The 12,338-nt window shown below is 40.3% G+C and overlaps 1 protein-coding gene and 1 long non-coding RNA gene across 8 annotated transcripts in view; one reads left to right on the top strand and one right to left on the bottom strand.

The window, feature by feature from the left end:
* Nucleotides 1–10,408, bottom strand: part of LOC119010015 (adenosine kinase-like) — a 111,829-nt gene extending 101,421 nt beyond the window's left edge. Inside the window, exons 1-4 of one of the 7 annotated variants that reach the window (XM_037081824.1) lie at nt 10,001–10,128; nt 9,796–9,879; nt 6,471–6,545; nt 6,327–6,380 (exon numbers count right to left, since the gene is read on the bottom strand). In XM_037081824.1, the coding sequence (XP_036937719.1) occupies nt 6,327–6,380; nt 6,471–6,545; nt 9,796–9,800 (134 nt within the window). In that variant the 5' untranslated portion in view covers nt 9,801–9,879; nt 10,001–10,128. Of the gene's footprint in view, nt 1–6,326; nt 6,381–6,470; nt 6,581–7,423; nt 7,725–9,795; nt 9,933–10,000; nt 10,129–10,263 lie in introns of those variants that run through there. The other 6 variants (XM_037081821.1, XM_037081822.1, XM_037081825.1 and 3 more) reach the window with 6 other exon arrangements.
* Nucleotides 9,962–10,588, top strand: LOC119010017. Its single transcript, XR_005071868.1, has 2 exons — nt 9,962–10,104; nt 10,352–10,588. It is a non-coding gene; the product is annotated as an uncharacterized LOC119010017 (long non-coding RNA).
* Nucleotides 10,589–12,338: the final 1,750 nt, after the last annotated feature.

Genomic DNA, 12,338 nt, shown 5'->3' with positions numbered 1-12,338 from the left:
AGTGAAGTGGCACCATGGCAGGCACATGCAGCTTCTGCACGCATGCTTGCATGTGAGCACACACAAACACACACACACACACACACACACACACAAGGGGGAGTGTTTCCTCTTCCTGAGACACCAGGATAGCTCCGCTGGGGGTTTCTAACACTCAGAATTCTCTTCGTTATGTATAAAAAAAAATAAAAATAGACATAAAAAAGGGGGTGAGAGTCAAGTGTGTTTACAGAGCAGAATCAATCACATGCACACACACACACATAAACACACATACACACACACCCAGGAGCCACAGTGTTTAGCATGTACTCAGTGAGAGGGGCCTTTGTTGTTTTCCTCCCAGTAAGCAGATTGAGCTGCACGGCGGCGGCAGGGGTGTGTAAGATGTACACAGACAGCGGGGTGTGTGAGTGGAGAGGCACCTCCACTGATCTCCTGTGTCGTGTGATGATGTGTGTGTGATGTGTGTCTCAATCCAGGGCTGATCCCCCTGAGTCAGCCCTGTCAGTGATATGAGCCTCCCACCCTCTCTCCCTCTCTCTCCCCCCTTCTCTCCCTCTCTCTCGTTTTTCCTTCGCCATCCCGAATGCTAATAACAGCCAGCCACTAACGCTGCAGCCCTGAATTATTCATGCAGCAGAGGGTCACACGGCATAATGAGGAGTTTACTCTCATTCTGGATGCGATTGTGACGCTGCTAATCTGCATTTAGCATAGAGAAAGGGAGAAAAAGGAGGGAGAGCGGGGTGGGAAAGGGAGGAGGAGGAGGAGGAGGGAGGAGGATGAGCACTGATGAACTTAATTGCTGTGAGCAAACAACCTCTGAAAAGAGTCACGCCATCATCCCGAGATGAGAAAGTAAACAATTAATTATCATTGGACAGAGGGAGTCATAAAACAAATGTTTGAACGGCACTGATATTCAGGAGCCAGCTGATGTTTTTGTTTCTCCCCCTCGGAGGTGACAATACACTCACAGTAACAATGACTCACTCATTTGACACGCTAATGATCATTAGCTCTAATATGATATGGTTAACAAGCCCGAGAGGGTTTGGGTGGATGGTATGTTAGGAAATAACCTGTAATGCCTAGTTATCCTGGAATAAAAATGTCTATTTGTCCACAATATAATCTCCTGCAGAAAGAGGCGTGTTTTCATTATGTTGACATGTTATTTCCTATGGAGACTCCTTGGGGTAAAAACAGCAGGCTACTGTTGCCCCCTGCTGGGTATAAAAGGTACATACCCCTTCCATTGCAACTCAGCACTGAGCTAAGTCATCCACCACTGGCAGAAATGTGACAATAAATAACAAACAGATGCCGACAAAATTAAAAAAAATACAAAGGCATCCAATCAGTATAAACTCTAAAAGACAACAGTTCAGTGAACAGTATGTCTTTAATGAAACTATGACACTTATTTGTCTCATCTTATCATTGGGGATAAGGACAATATGTTCCATCATTGTGAGTTATAAAACACTATTGCATATTCCCCACCTTGCAGGTACCAAACTTAAGCCACATGATGGCAGCAGTGACTGCAAAAAGTGAGCAAGACCTCCAGTGTCACATCTGACAAATATCCCCCGCTGAAATGCTCGATGATCGTTTCGTCTCGGTGGGCGGAAGAGAGTCATATACAGTGCTTTGGTTAGTTGGTTTCCGCTCATACTCGGAATTCAGAAACACACAAAAAGCTTTTGCTGAAACACAACCCTTTCAACTGCAGCTCAAGAAAACCACAGTGGAGAGAGAGTTCAAATGAAAGCAGTTACAATACAGGACCTGAGCATTTCAGCGCGACATGAGTCACTAACCAACACACTGTAAAAATCTGTGTTAAATATAAGACCAGAGAGAGATGAGTTTACCAGGTTGGTTCTATGCTATGATTTATGTAAGTATTTCTTGGTCTTTATTTGACAGGAGAAAGTACAGGATACATGAAGAAAGAGAAAACGATGCAGATGCTACAAATGTCTGTGGCCGGAAATGAACTGAGACATTGTGGTTTATATGGTATGTATCCTAACCGCTGAGCAACCAGGACTCCTAGGGGGTTAGTGGGGGTTTTTTGTTTTGTTTTTTTTCATCAAAGCAAAGTTTTTACAAAGTGTCATAAATCCAGACATATTACATGAGCAATCATGTAAAGCAGAGACAAGAAGCAAACCTGTATATTTAAGAAGCTGAAACCAGCTAATTCTAGACATTGAGCCAAACAAGTGTTGCCAAACTAATTTATTAATCAAGTAATTATTTCCACTCTAGTTTCCAGTTAGTAAGAAAACTAAATCATTTTGACTTGAAGACGCAATACATAAGCACCAGATATATATCACCAGAGTGACCACTAACTGCTTCAAACATTAGCTGCCGATCGCTGGTTAGCTCAGTTAGCCATGCAGAGTGTTGGTGTTTACTCTGCTAGCACAGGGGCTTGGGACCGCAGAGGCAAGGAGGTTTTCACTCCCAGGGAGCAGGGTATCAAGCGGTGAACGTTGGCGGGAAGCAGGACGAGTAGGCAACAGATCTGGGCTCAGCAGCCCGTGAAACCGAGGGAGGCCAGTTTGACAACAGGGAACACAGACACGATACGACACAACAGGGCCCGAGCAGGGACAGAAGAGGCATAACGCGGGAGATGAGCTAGATGGAAGTCGGGCATCACTCAGCGGCCACCTCCAGATGGCTAAGTTACACTACATGGCATTACGAGACAGAACGGCCCAGAGCTAGCTGGTTAGCATGCTAACCTTTGTAGATATCTATGTCAACACGAAACATAGATGTCTACAGTCCAAGTTACATATTGCATCTTTAAAACTGATAACTAATTGTTACTTTGAAACATTCCAAGTGAAATGAAAAGGCATCAAAAGAAAAAAAACATCAAATCCCTAGCCAGCACTAACAGGGATGTTGATGGTTTCTACAGCAAGGCAATTTCTCAGCCACAACAGGATTATATGGGCTCTGCTGTGACTAGATAATTGAATTCACTCATGGCCACAGTGCACTGCATCCAATGATCTCTCTCCCACCAGGGTGATGGGGAGAAAAAATGAATCGTGTTACACTCTGTAGATTCAAAAGCACAACAATGGCGTTAGTCGACTAGCCTTGTAAGTCTATTGTGGCCCCTTTAAGTAATGATGTTATTCGTCACAACACTGAAGTCAACTTCTTCCTCTTCCACGGACCAGTGACCTTGTGAATGACCTCTTGTCGTAGTCACAATCTGTGGCTAGCATCACAGCATCTGAAGCTTAATTTGCAAAAAGTTTATAGATGAACAGAAACAAAGAAAGAAAAAAAACACATGTACATTCAGATAAAAAGTGACGGACGTGAGGGCGAGTATGCTGGTGCGTGTGGTATTGGAGGGGACATGCATTGAAATGCATTGTGCTGGGAATAAACCACCAAAGCCGCATGTTAATCCTGCCCTGACCTTGTGCAGAATGTGGAGGGAACGGTGTCTGTGGGGCTAAAGATAACACCGCTGCTTTTGTGCTGGAGGAGAACAACACTGCTGATGATGCTGCTTTGTGCTGCCGCCACCGCTGCTGCTGCCGCCACCGCCCAAGGTCACATGTGTCCCTTTGTCAAGTAACAAGACCTGACAAGGTAGCTATTGTAAAAGACACAGATGATCTAATGTACTCTTCTGTCTTCATATCGTGTACGCATTACTCTGGTGCTTTATGATTTTACAATTATTGCGCTTGCTTAGAATTTTACACGCGAGTAAATGGAATTCTTCCCCTCTCAGGTTTGCAGTCATTCAATCAACGTGCATCAAAGCTAGAAAAGCACTTAGAGAGCAGATACATCTGCCAAGGCTGCGCGATCCTCTAAATTTGCCATTTTAATAATGACAGAGAATGTTTGTCTAGATCCAAATCTGCATCAAGGGATGATATATAATCATGGAACAGAGTGCCAATACATGAATATTCTGCCACCACGCTTCATTGAAACGACTTCTTAATATGGGCTTTGATATCTAATAATATCAAGAGAATAATTTTGCACATTTAAGACAATTCATCTTACATTAAAATTAAGGGTATTAACAACAGCAACATACCAGAAGATGTCCCATCATCAGTGAGTAAGTACAATTATTTGAATATCTTGTGGGAGCTTTTTAAAAGATCCCTTTATGGTTACACATCCCAAATTAATTGCCCTGATCATACAAATGTCCTGGTAAAGAGTTAATGTCAGAAGAAGAGGAATGAAAGTATTTGGCTTTGAGCTTCAGATGGGCTCAATCCTGAGACCAGCATGAGAATTTTGGGTGCCCTTGAGCAAGGTACTTAACACCAATGTGGAGCCGCTCAGTGGCCAGCAGACAGGTCTTATGTGGTTATCTTACATCCAGCAGATAAGACCGTTGTACTGGGCAGCTTCAAGGTGTGAATGTGCCCGAGTGTGGAGCAATAAATCCCCGAAGAACAGCATTTGTGCTCAGTGACCCAGGTTAAATAAAGGCCAAAAAAAAAAAAAGAGAGAGTCATTTTTTGGACTCTTATGAAAGCAGAGCCAAGTGGAGGCGAGCAGTCTGGCTACAGGCAACGTCTGAATATTACATACAATGTCTGGTGAGCTCTATCAAGCGCAAAATGAACAAGAGACGCTCCGGGATTCTATCAGTGTAGCTGGGAGTCACCACAGCACCAACATGTCCTTTTATGATTGAATGAAATGTGAATTGTTTGTTTCAATAAGAGACTTGTAAATAAAATTTTAACCAAAACAACAACTTTACCGCCTGATCGATCCACAGAGGAGGGTTTGTGTCATGGCCCAGTATTTGTCTTGTCTGTTACTCAGCGGGATCTTTCCACATTACAAGGAAATCTCACTCTTTAATTGTGATATATAGTATTTGTGAGTATCAACTTTTTATTTTTTCACGGACAACATCACTCAGTGTAATGACAAGATCTATCTTCCTGAGATGATCGCCAAAAAAAGACATATTTAACATTGGACATCTCTATTTTGTATTTAGAATTGTTGACTTTTGGAGTCCTTTTTTGTTTCTCAGACTTTATTTATCACATGCATCAAAATACTGAAATATGTTTAGGAATCCAATTCCTTAAAAAAGTTTCAGTCTAATCTAGAATAGTGTTACCAAAAATAACAAAACTGAATATTCTAAACTGAATACTCTATCTATCTATCTATCTATCTATCTATCTATCTATCTTCTCTTTTCAGGCAGCGAGTCAACACACACACCGCTGCAGTACCTACAGAGGCCTGTCCCTTGCTTCTCCTATGATTAGGGCTAGAAGTAATTTATCTTTAATGCTGCTCTGCTTAACAAACAAAACACAAGCCTTGTTAAATTTATCTTATTTATATCTTTATTAGAAATTAAAATATTTTTGTATTTTTCAGGGTCGTGTATCGAAATGAGAAATTCCAGTATTGCGCACAACATGCCGAATTAAATCAATGATTACCCAACAGTAAGGTTAACAACTCTTGCTACCATGGTAATTATTAGAGATCACAAACCTGACATTCTCACTCTCATCTCTAAAGAGGCGAGGACAAAACAAATGTTGGTGAGTGTAAGTGTAAGTGTTTTACTCAGAAATGTGTGAAAATTTGTCAAAAACTCTCCCTCTAACCATCATCACACATGCAGATGGTGAACCTTTTATCTCTGCACTAAAATTAACACAGACAAATTCCCTGAAAAAGACACCATCTGCACTCTATCAAGCAGAGGAAAGAGGGCAGTGTAAGATCAGGCAGTAATCTGTTTTAATTTTTAGTTCATCTATTTGTTGTTTACTGTGTGCGTTTACCTTCGGGAGAAAATCAAATGAGTCGAGCGCTATGTTCAGGGACACCCAACCGCGCTTTTCGAGGAAGGCTATAATGTTACCGTTGCATTTGCTTGCAATGTGAATGAGGGAGGGTCTGGAGAGGCAGCGTGCATATGCAAGAAACCCCCTATTTTTGAATCAGTTCATTAATTTTGTGTCACTCTAAAGACATGCAGTTAAAATATCAATGCAGATCTACTATTTAGTCCAAAACAGTGTGATATTTAGAGGTTTAGTCTGGCACAAATTCAGTTTAGGGAAAAATGTGGGCGTGTCCAACTCTGAGGCTCAGAGTTCCAGAGGACTGATTTGTAACTTGGCTATTTTGAGCACAGCTTAAGTGTCAAGATGGTACTGTAGTATTGGGTATGAATGACCAGTGTATCCCTTATATGGTTCCACGTAATTTTAACCCTTTGCGTTGCACCACTGAAGCACATGTGTGATGTTTTAACTCACAAGGCCTTGTGTTTGTCTTCAGCGAGGATCTGGTCATTAGGCTTCAGTCCGAACCTTACAGGAAGCATAAAACAGATGTCAGCGTGTTTTAAGGCGCAGAAATAGGAAGGAATCAGGGACCACAAAGGCGCTGTTTAGACTTACTTGTCAAGGAAATCTTTGTCCACAACAGCTGAAATGTCGAGCAAGGGATTTCCCATCCCGAAGAGTGTGTTTTCACTGCAGAGAGACAAAAACATATTGTATTATGCAGACTCCCACTCACCAGGCTCTGTAGGAACAGAGAGCACACAGAAATCTGCTGTGATACAGAAAATCATCTGTTTCCAATTGTATGACATTAAGTCAATGAAACTCATGTTTTACTGATCCCTCTGTTGCCTGACCCTGCAGTCAACATGTGTATGACACATGCGGCAGAATAACTGTGTAATTGCAAACTTTTGAGTTCATACCAGAACCACAATGATCTTTTATGACTTTTATGAGAAATGTTAACCTCGCAATGATTGAGTTTATTTTCCCACATTTTGATGGAGATCAGCCAAATGAAATGCAGGCACTTCAGCCTGTTGAAAAGACAGAACATGAAGCTATGTTCTCATTTAAAGATGAGTCACTCAAAAGTTTTAGGATAATGCATGTTTTGACTAAAGTTGGCATATCAAAGCAGGAAAAGCTGTATTTTGTAATGTTTGAAATCTAGCAATTTCCTCATGACCCTTTCCCCTCATATTTTTTCAGCAATAAGATATCATAGTGGCCAAAGTCTACTCTTGACAACAGGAGTGACACAACAGGGGACCCATTTTGTCATAAAAAAACAACACCAACATGTTAAATGTCCAGTTAAGATCACAGAGTAAGTTAAAAGCTTTAATTGGGCAGCAGTTTGGTTTTAACATGATTTATAACACAATGGATGGAAGTACATGCAGACTCTTTAAAGTCTGAGATCATAGGCTTCCTTGCAGTGTTTTCAATGAACCCACTGAAAGGCAGGCAGTACTGTGAGCACATTTTCAAGAAAATAATCACAACAGAAGAACTGTTGGAACCTGTGGAAACCCTGGAGGATATTATCATTTGGACCTTACCTGGCAGTTGGCATAGTGTCAGAAAACTCAGCAGCCTCACTTGATGAGTAAATGGTTAGCAGCTTCCTCCTCTCTGTCAAGGCAATGTGCTTTTTGACTACAGGAACTGTGGCCGCACTTTCGCCAACATTGACTGGTTGTTGGAGGAAGTGGGCGGGCTATAGTATACTCCAGGCCTATGATTGGCTACACATGGTCCAATTATTGTCAAGCCTTCTGTGCTGCGTTTGATGCCAGTGGGAAAACAGGTGAACCATGTGGTTAACAGGAAGTGCAGTGATTTAGCAAAAAAGAATGATTTTGGTTTTTTTTAACCATATAGAATATATATTATCCTGAGTGTGATCAAACTGTTTGAGTTATGTAAGGAAAATCTGAATTGTGTTTGTTCTGTCAACTGATTACAAGAGAAAAAATATTGCAGCTGTATACAAATAGTAAGTAAAGTCTTTTAACAGCAACAGAAAAAATTTAAATGTGCATTAAATTCAATCTAAATGGTATTGATAGCAGGTTCTACATTTTTTCTAAATGTTTTGGGGCAACATTTTAACTTTACATTTGGAACACAGCTTGTTACATCAAGTATGGCAAATAATCACATACATAGTTTAATGACTCATTAAATATTCAGGGATATAGTAAAACAAATTAAAAAAAAACAAATTAGGGCTTAAAAGAAACATGTAAAGTTACACTTACCATCTCTGTTATTCTTTATCATTGATAAGATTTATTCACTTTTGACTGAGTGATTTCATTGATGATTATATACTTATTTCTTATCTTAAGTTGTTAGTAGTATGATATAATTTGCTCACTTGCATCGCTGCCATCTGGTGAAGGGCCACTATAAATATAAATTGGTACTGGACCATACTGTGCCATCCTTAACATTTCTTACCACATTTCTCCCATCCTACAGCCTATTTCCACTGGTTTCCTATGAATTCTGTCAACACTCTGTCAAAGACCTGACATCTTCTGAACAGAAGCTTCAGTCTGTTCCTGGGTGCTGGAATAGCGCTATGGTACAGGTGTTACTATGATCATAAGCCAAGACGATGAGCTGGCAGTCACAATACAACAACCCTGAAACTGATGCAACGATATGAAATTCTGCTATCAAAATTTTAAGATTTACACTTGTGCTTATTTGCAGGGCTGTAGTTGTGGCAAAACACTGATAAATTCAGTTTACCCTCCTTTTTCAAATGAAACATGAAGTTTACTCTCATTTTTATGAGTTTAACACTGGACAGTTTAGCCAGCTGACTAAATATTTTTTTGCAGAAAAAATAAAGCTCTTCAGTTATGGAATAAAGCTTCTCACTTTCACAATTCACTTAGGATCAATTCTGAAGTACTTGAGTATTTCCATGTTCTGCTACTTTAAAGTTCTACTCCTCTACACTTATATAATACACTTAGTTACAAGTTGCTTTGCAGATTCTGATTATTCAGGGTTTATAGGCTTGTAATCTTGACATGTTACTAATCAGATATTGCTGTGGGCAGGACATTGTGTGAGAGGATGCTGTGACAGACCCGAAAGTAGGACTTTTTTTAAAACTAGTTTATCTTATCGACAATTTGACAGAAGAATCACAGATACCAATAATCGGAAATATGACTAATATCAGCCCTGATAATTGCCCAAATGTCAAAATTTCCTTAGGGTAAATGGGATTTTTGCATTGTCCTTCCAAGTCAGCCAAAAGTTGCTTTCACTTTTACTCTCGGCCCAACCTGACCTGCTCCCATATTAGCCGCAGCGCTTCAGAAGCACCTGCGATCTGAAAGTACTCTGCTGTGTTCAAACTGCTCTATAAAATGCTGTTGAACGTACTAAGTGTTAAAATTACGTTTGCAAAGAGCAATTCAAGTCTGCAAAAACAACGTCTTCATCCGTTCTTACCGACTGTACTCATCAGAGTGAATCGTGACGATGGACAATATGACGAAAGTTTTCCTGAAGTTACGTGAACGCCGCACCACTCACATAACATTATGCATAATGTCAACAAGGCAGTAGCTGCCTGCCAGCACTGTAGTAGGTTACATTATGGTAATGTGTGATTAATAATGGGTGCTTTGATTCATCAAACAGCCATATGTATTGAAATGCCGCTTTACTGAAAGGACACAGGACATTTTTAACAATCATTGTGTAGGTTTTTTGCTGACGTTTTTCGTTTGATTCGTATGTCATGCTCTTTATCATACTCCATAGCGCCTATTACACGTTTGTTAAATGTTAATTAATAGGGCATTTTCTTCGTGATAACTGCATTTTTTTTATTATTACTGAAACATTCTGGAGGGACAAAATTCAAAATCTTTACACTTCATGATAAGATGCCTTCACTGACCGCATCCGTGATGTTTGAACTTCTTAGCTCACGTCAAAGTTTTTGTCTCGTGCCCGTCCAAAAATCCCTTCATCCATTTTGCTTCTGGAAAAATAAAGACATTTTCAACCGCCACACGAGCTAATGCGTGTTTCTTTATACGGTTAATCACAGGTTGTGTGGATGTAGCGAGGATTCTCTCCTCCGTGTCAAGTGGTGTACCCACCCCTCTGCTGCTAGCCGCGTTAGCATCGTTACGACCGAACGACCCCTCGTCTAAATGCTAACGGCTGCTTCACCTGAGCACTCCGGTCGATGTAACGTTCAAAGGTCCGACCCGCTGAGCGCCTCGACGCCCCGCACCTCCCCGTTGTTAGCTCACCCCGGCAACGAGACACGTTAGCATGAATTAACAGCTAGCTAACAGCAGCTAACTCCAGGGAGCTTCACGCACCATGTCACATAAAAAAAATACAGTCGGCGTATTACCTTAACGCTCTTTTCCTCCCTGTTGACATGTTTGGCGGTTCTTCGTCGGACATTTTTCTTAAGTTTTTTTTTTTTTTTTTTTAAGCAGCAACGGTTGTGTTGACGCCGCGGAGCCCTGAAGTCGCTGCTGCCTGCCAGGGGGAGAGCGGTGAGAGGCAGCGGCTTCCTTCCCCACAGATGCTGGTGAATAAATTGGTCGCCAGCATGCAACCTGGAGAGAAAACTAATGGCTTTGTCCGTGAGAGGACCGGCGTGTGCGGGCTGCTTTCATCCAGGCCGTGCCAAAGTGCATTTGACTCACATTAAAAGGAGAAGGATATAGTTATGTCGATGTTACCGCGGTTCTTTGCCTTCCACCTGTTTGACTCAGATCTCATCAGATATGTATTTTTAGGAATATATCTGAGCTGCTGAATTCAAGATAGTGTGTGATGACAAAGTATTTGACATTATTTGTAGGATGTTGTTGTGCTAAAGCTTAAAAGCTGGAGCACCAAACAGACCCCAGACCCTCAGGGTCCCAGAGGGCCCCATCTTCATCTCTTGTCACCTGGTTTAGCCTACATAAGTTTAATAGAGTGCAAATTAGTTTGGTAAAGTGGGCTACACTAAATCACATTATTACCTCCTTCATTCTAACTATTGGTCATATGAGTGGTCACAATGTCCATAGTGCATATATCTCAAAACACATTTAATTTATGGCAAATTGCCAGAAACAGGCCAGTAGAGTGACCCGCATGGCACTGAATGACATCAGCAAACAGATCAAGTTTTTAAAAAATCAAGAGGGAAATGAACTAATTTAATGTGAAAATGTGAGATATACTGCAAAGTTTCCATTTCAGTACTGGCCAATGATTTTCTTTTTTTCTTGGCTGAATTTATTCCCTCAGAGATCCAGGAAAAACATAAGTGCATCCCAAATTTACATGACAGATGAACAATTTCAGGGAATGATATCGTGAAATTAAATATATATATATATATATATATATATATATATATATATATATATATATATATATATATATATATATATATATATATATACTGGAATGGCTCCACACAACAAGAAATGAAGGAATATTTCTTGGCAATTCGGCTGAACTGACCCTTTAAAAAAAAGGCATTCAGAATAAAAAATGAACAGTTATTTAGCATTTACACATAAAAGATGAAAACTCATTCCATTAGTGACGCTCATCTGTTCAGTCTCCAAAGTGACTTCTCCAAACACCATTCAAAAATCCTGCAGTTTTGCTCGCTGGCAGTGAATTATAACATGAGGCTTCATTTCATGATGTTCATGCCAAGGCTGAATCACTGATTGGACAAAACAGGCACCCACATAAAAGCCCCAAGTGGCTTGTGTGCAAATTTGTTGGCGGTAATTTGTCTGGTAATATGCTTTAATAAAGCAAAAAACACAAATAAAAGGACCCTAAAATGTAATTTTAACACATTTAGTTTGTTGACATTGTGTGACTTAACGTTTAAATCATTTAGTTTTCATTCACTGACACAAACCTAGGGGGCAAGTAAAACTCTAGTAGAGAATTGGTTGGTTGGGTCTGTGTGGCTCCAGGCAGAATATAATTAAACTGCGAAGTGTAGTCTGCTGTGTGAACTGTACTTCAAGGATATGCCTGCGTGACAGTAACAGAGTGCGAACAACAAGGGGCTGGTAGAGACTACAACAGTTTATTTATTGCCCCAGGTTCCCCTGCAGCCATGCTTTAATGGGAATTCAGGATTTTTTTTTTATTTTTTTTTTTAAATATTGTGACTGTTGAAGGAGGGTCAATTAATGTGTTTCAGTATTCAGAGAAAGAATCCCAGTCAAAAGGTTGTATACCTGCAGGCTGATCCAAGTGGAGTGGGTCAGCAAGAGGTCAGAGACACAGTATATTCAACTATTCAGTATATTACATACACAGTAAAATACAGTTGTCTGTTTATATAAAATACTTAAAAAGACAGATTTTTGCATGTAGATATTGTTTCTCGAACCAAATGAGCCTTGACATTAACATGACTGCTGACTTAAAGAAACAAATAAAAATATATATATG

The sequence above is a fragment of the Acanthopagrus latus genome, chromosome 20, assembly GCF_904848185.1.
Source record: "Acanthopagrus latus isolate v.2019 chromosome 20, fAcaLat1.1, whole genome shotgun sequence".
Taxonomy (NCBI): Eukaryota; Metazoa; Chordata; class Actinopteri; order Spariformes; family Sparidae; genus Acanthopagrus; species Acanthopagrus latus.
Note: the sequence above shows the minus strand (reverse complement) of the source record. Positions and strands in the feature narration are given on the sequence as shown.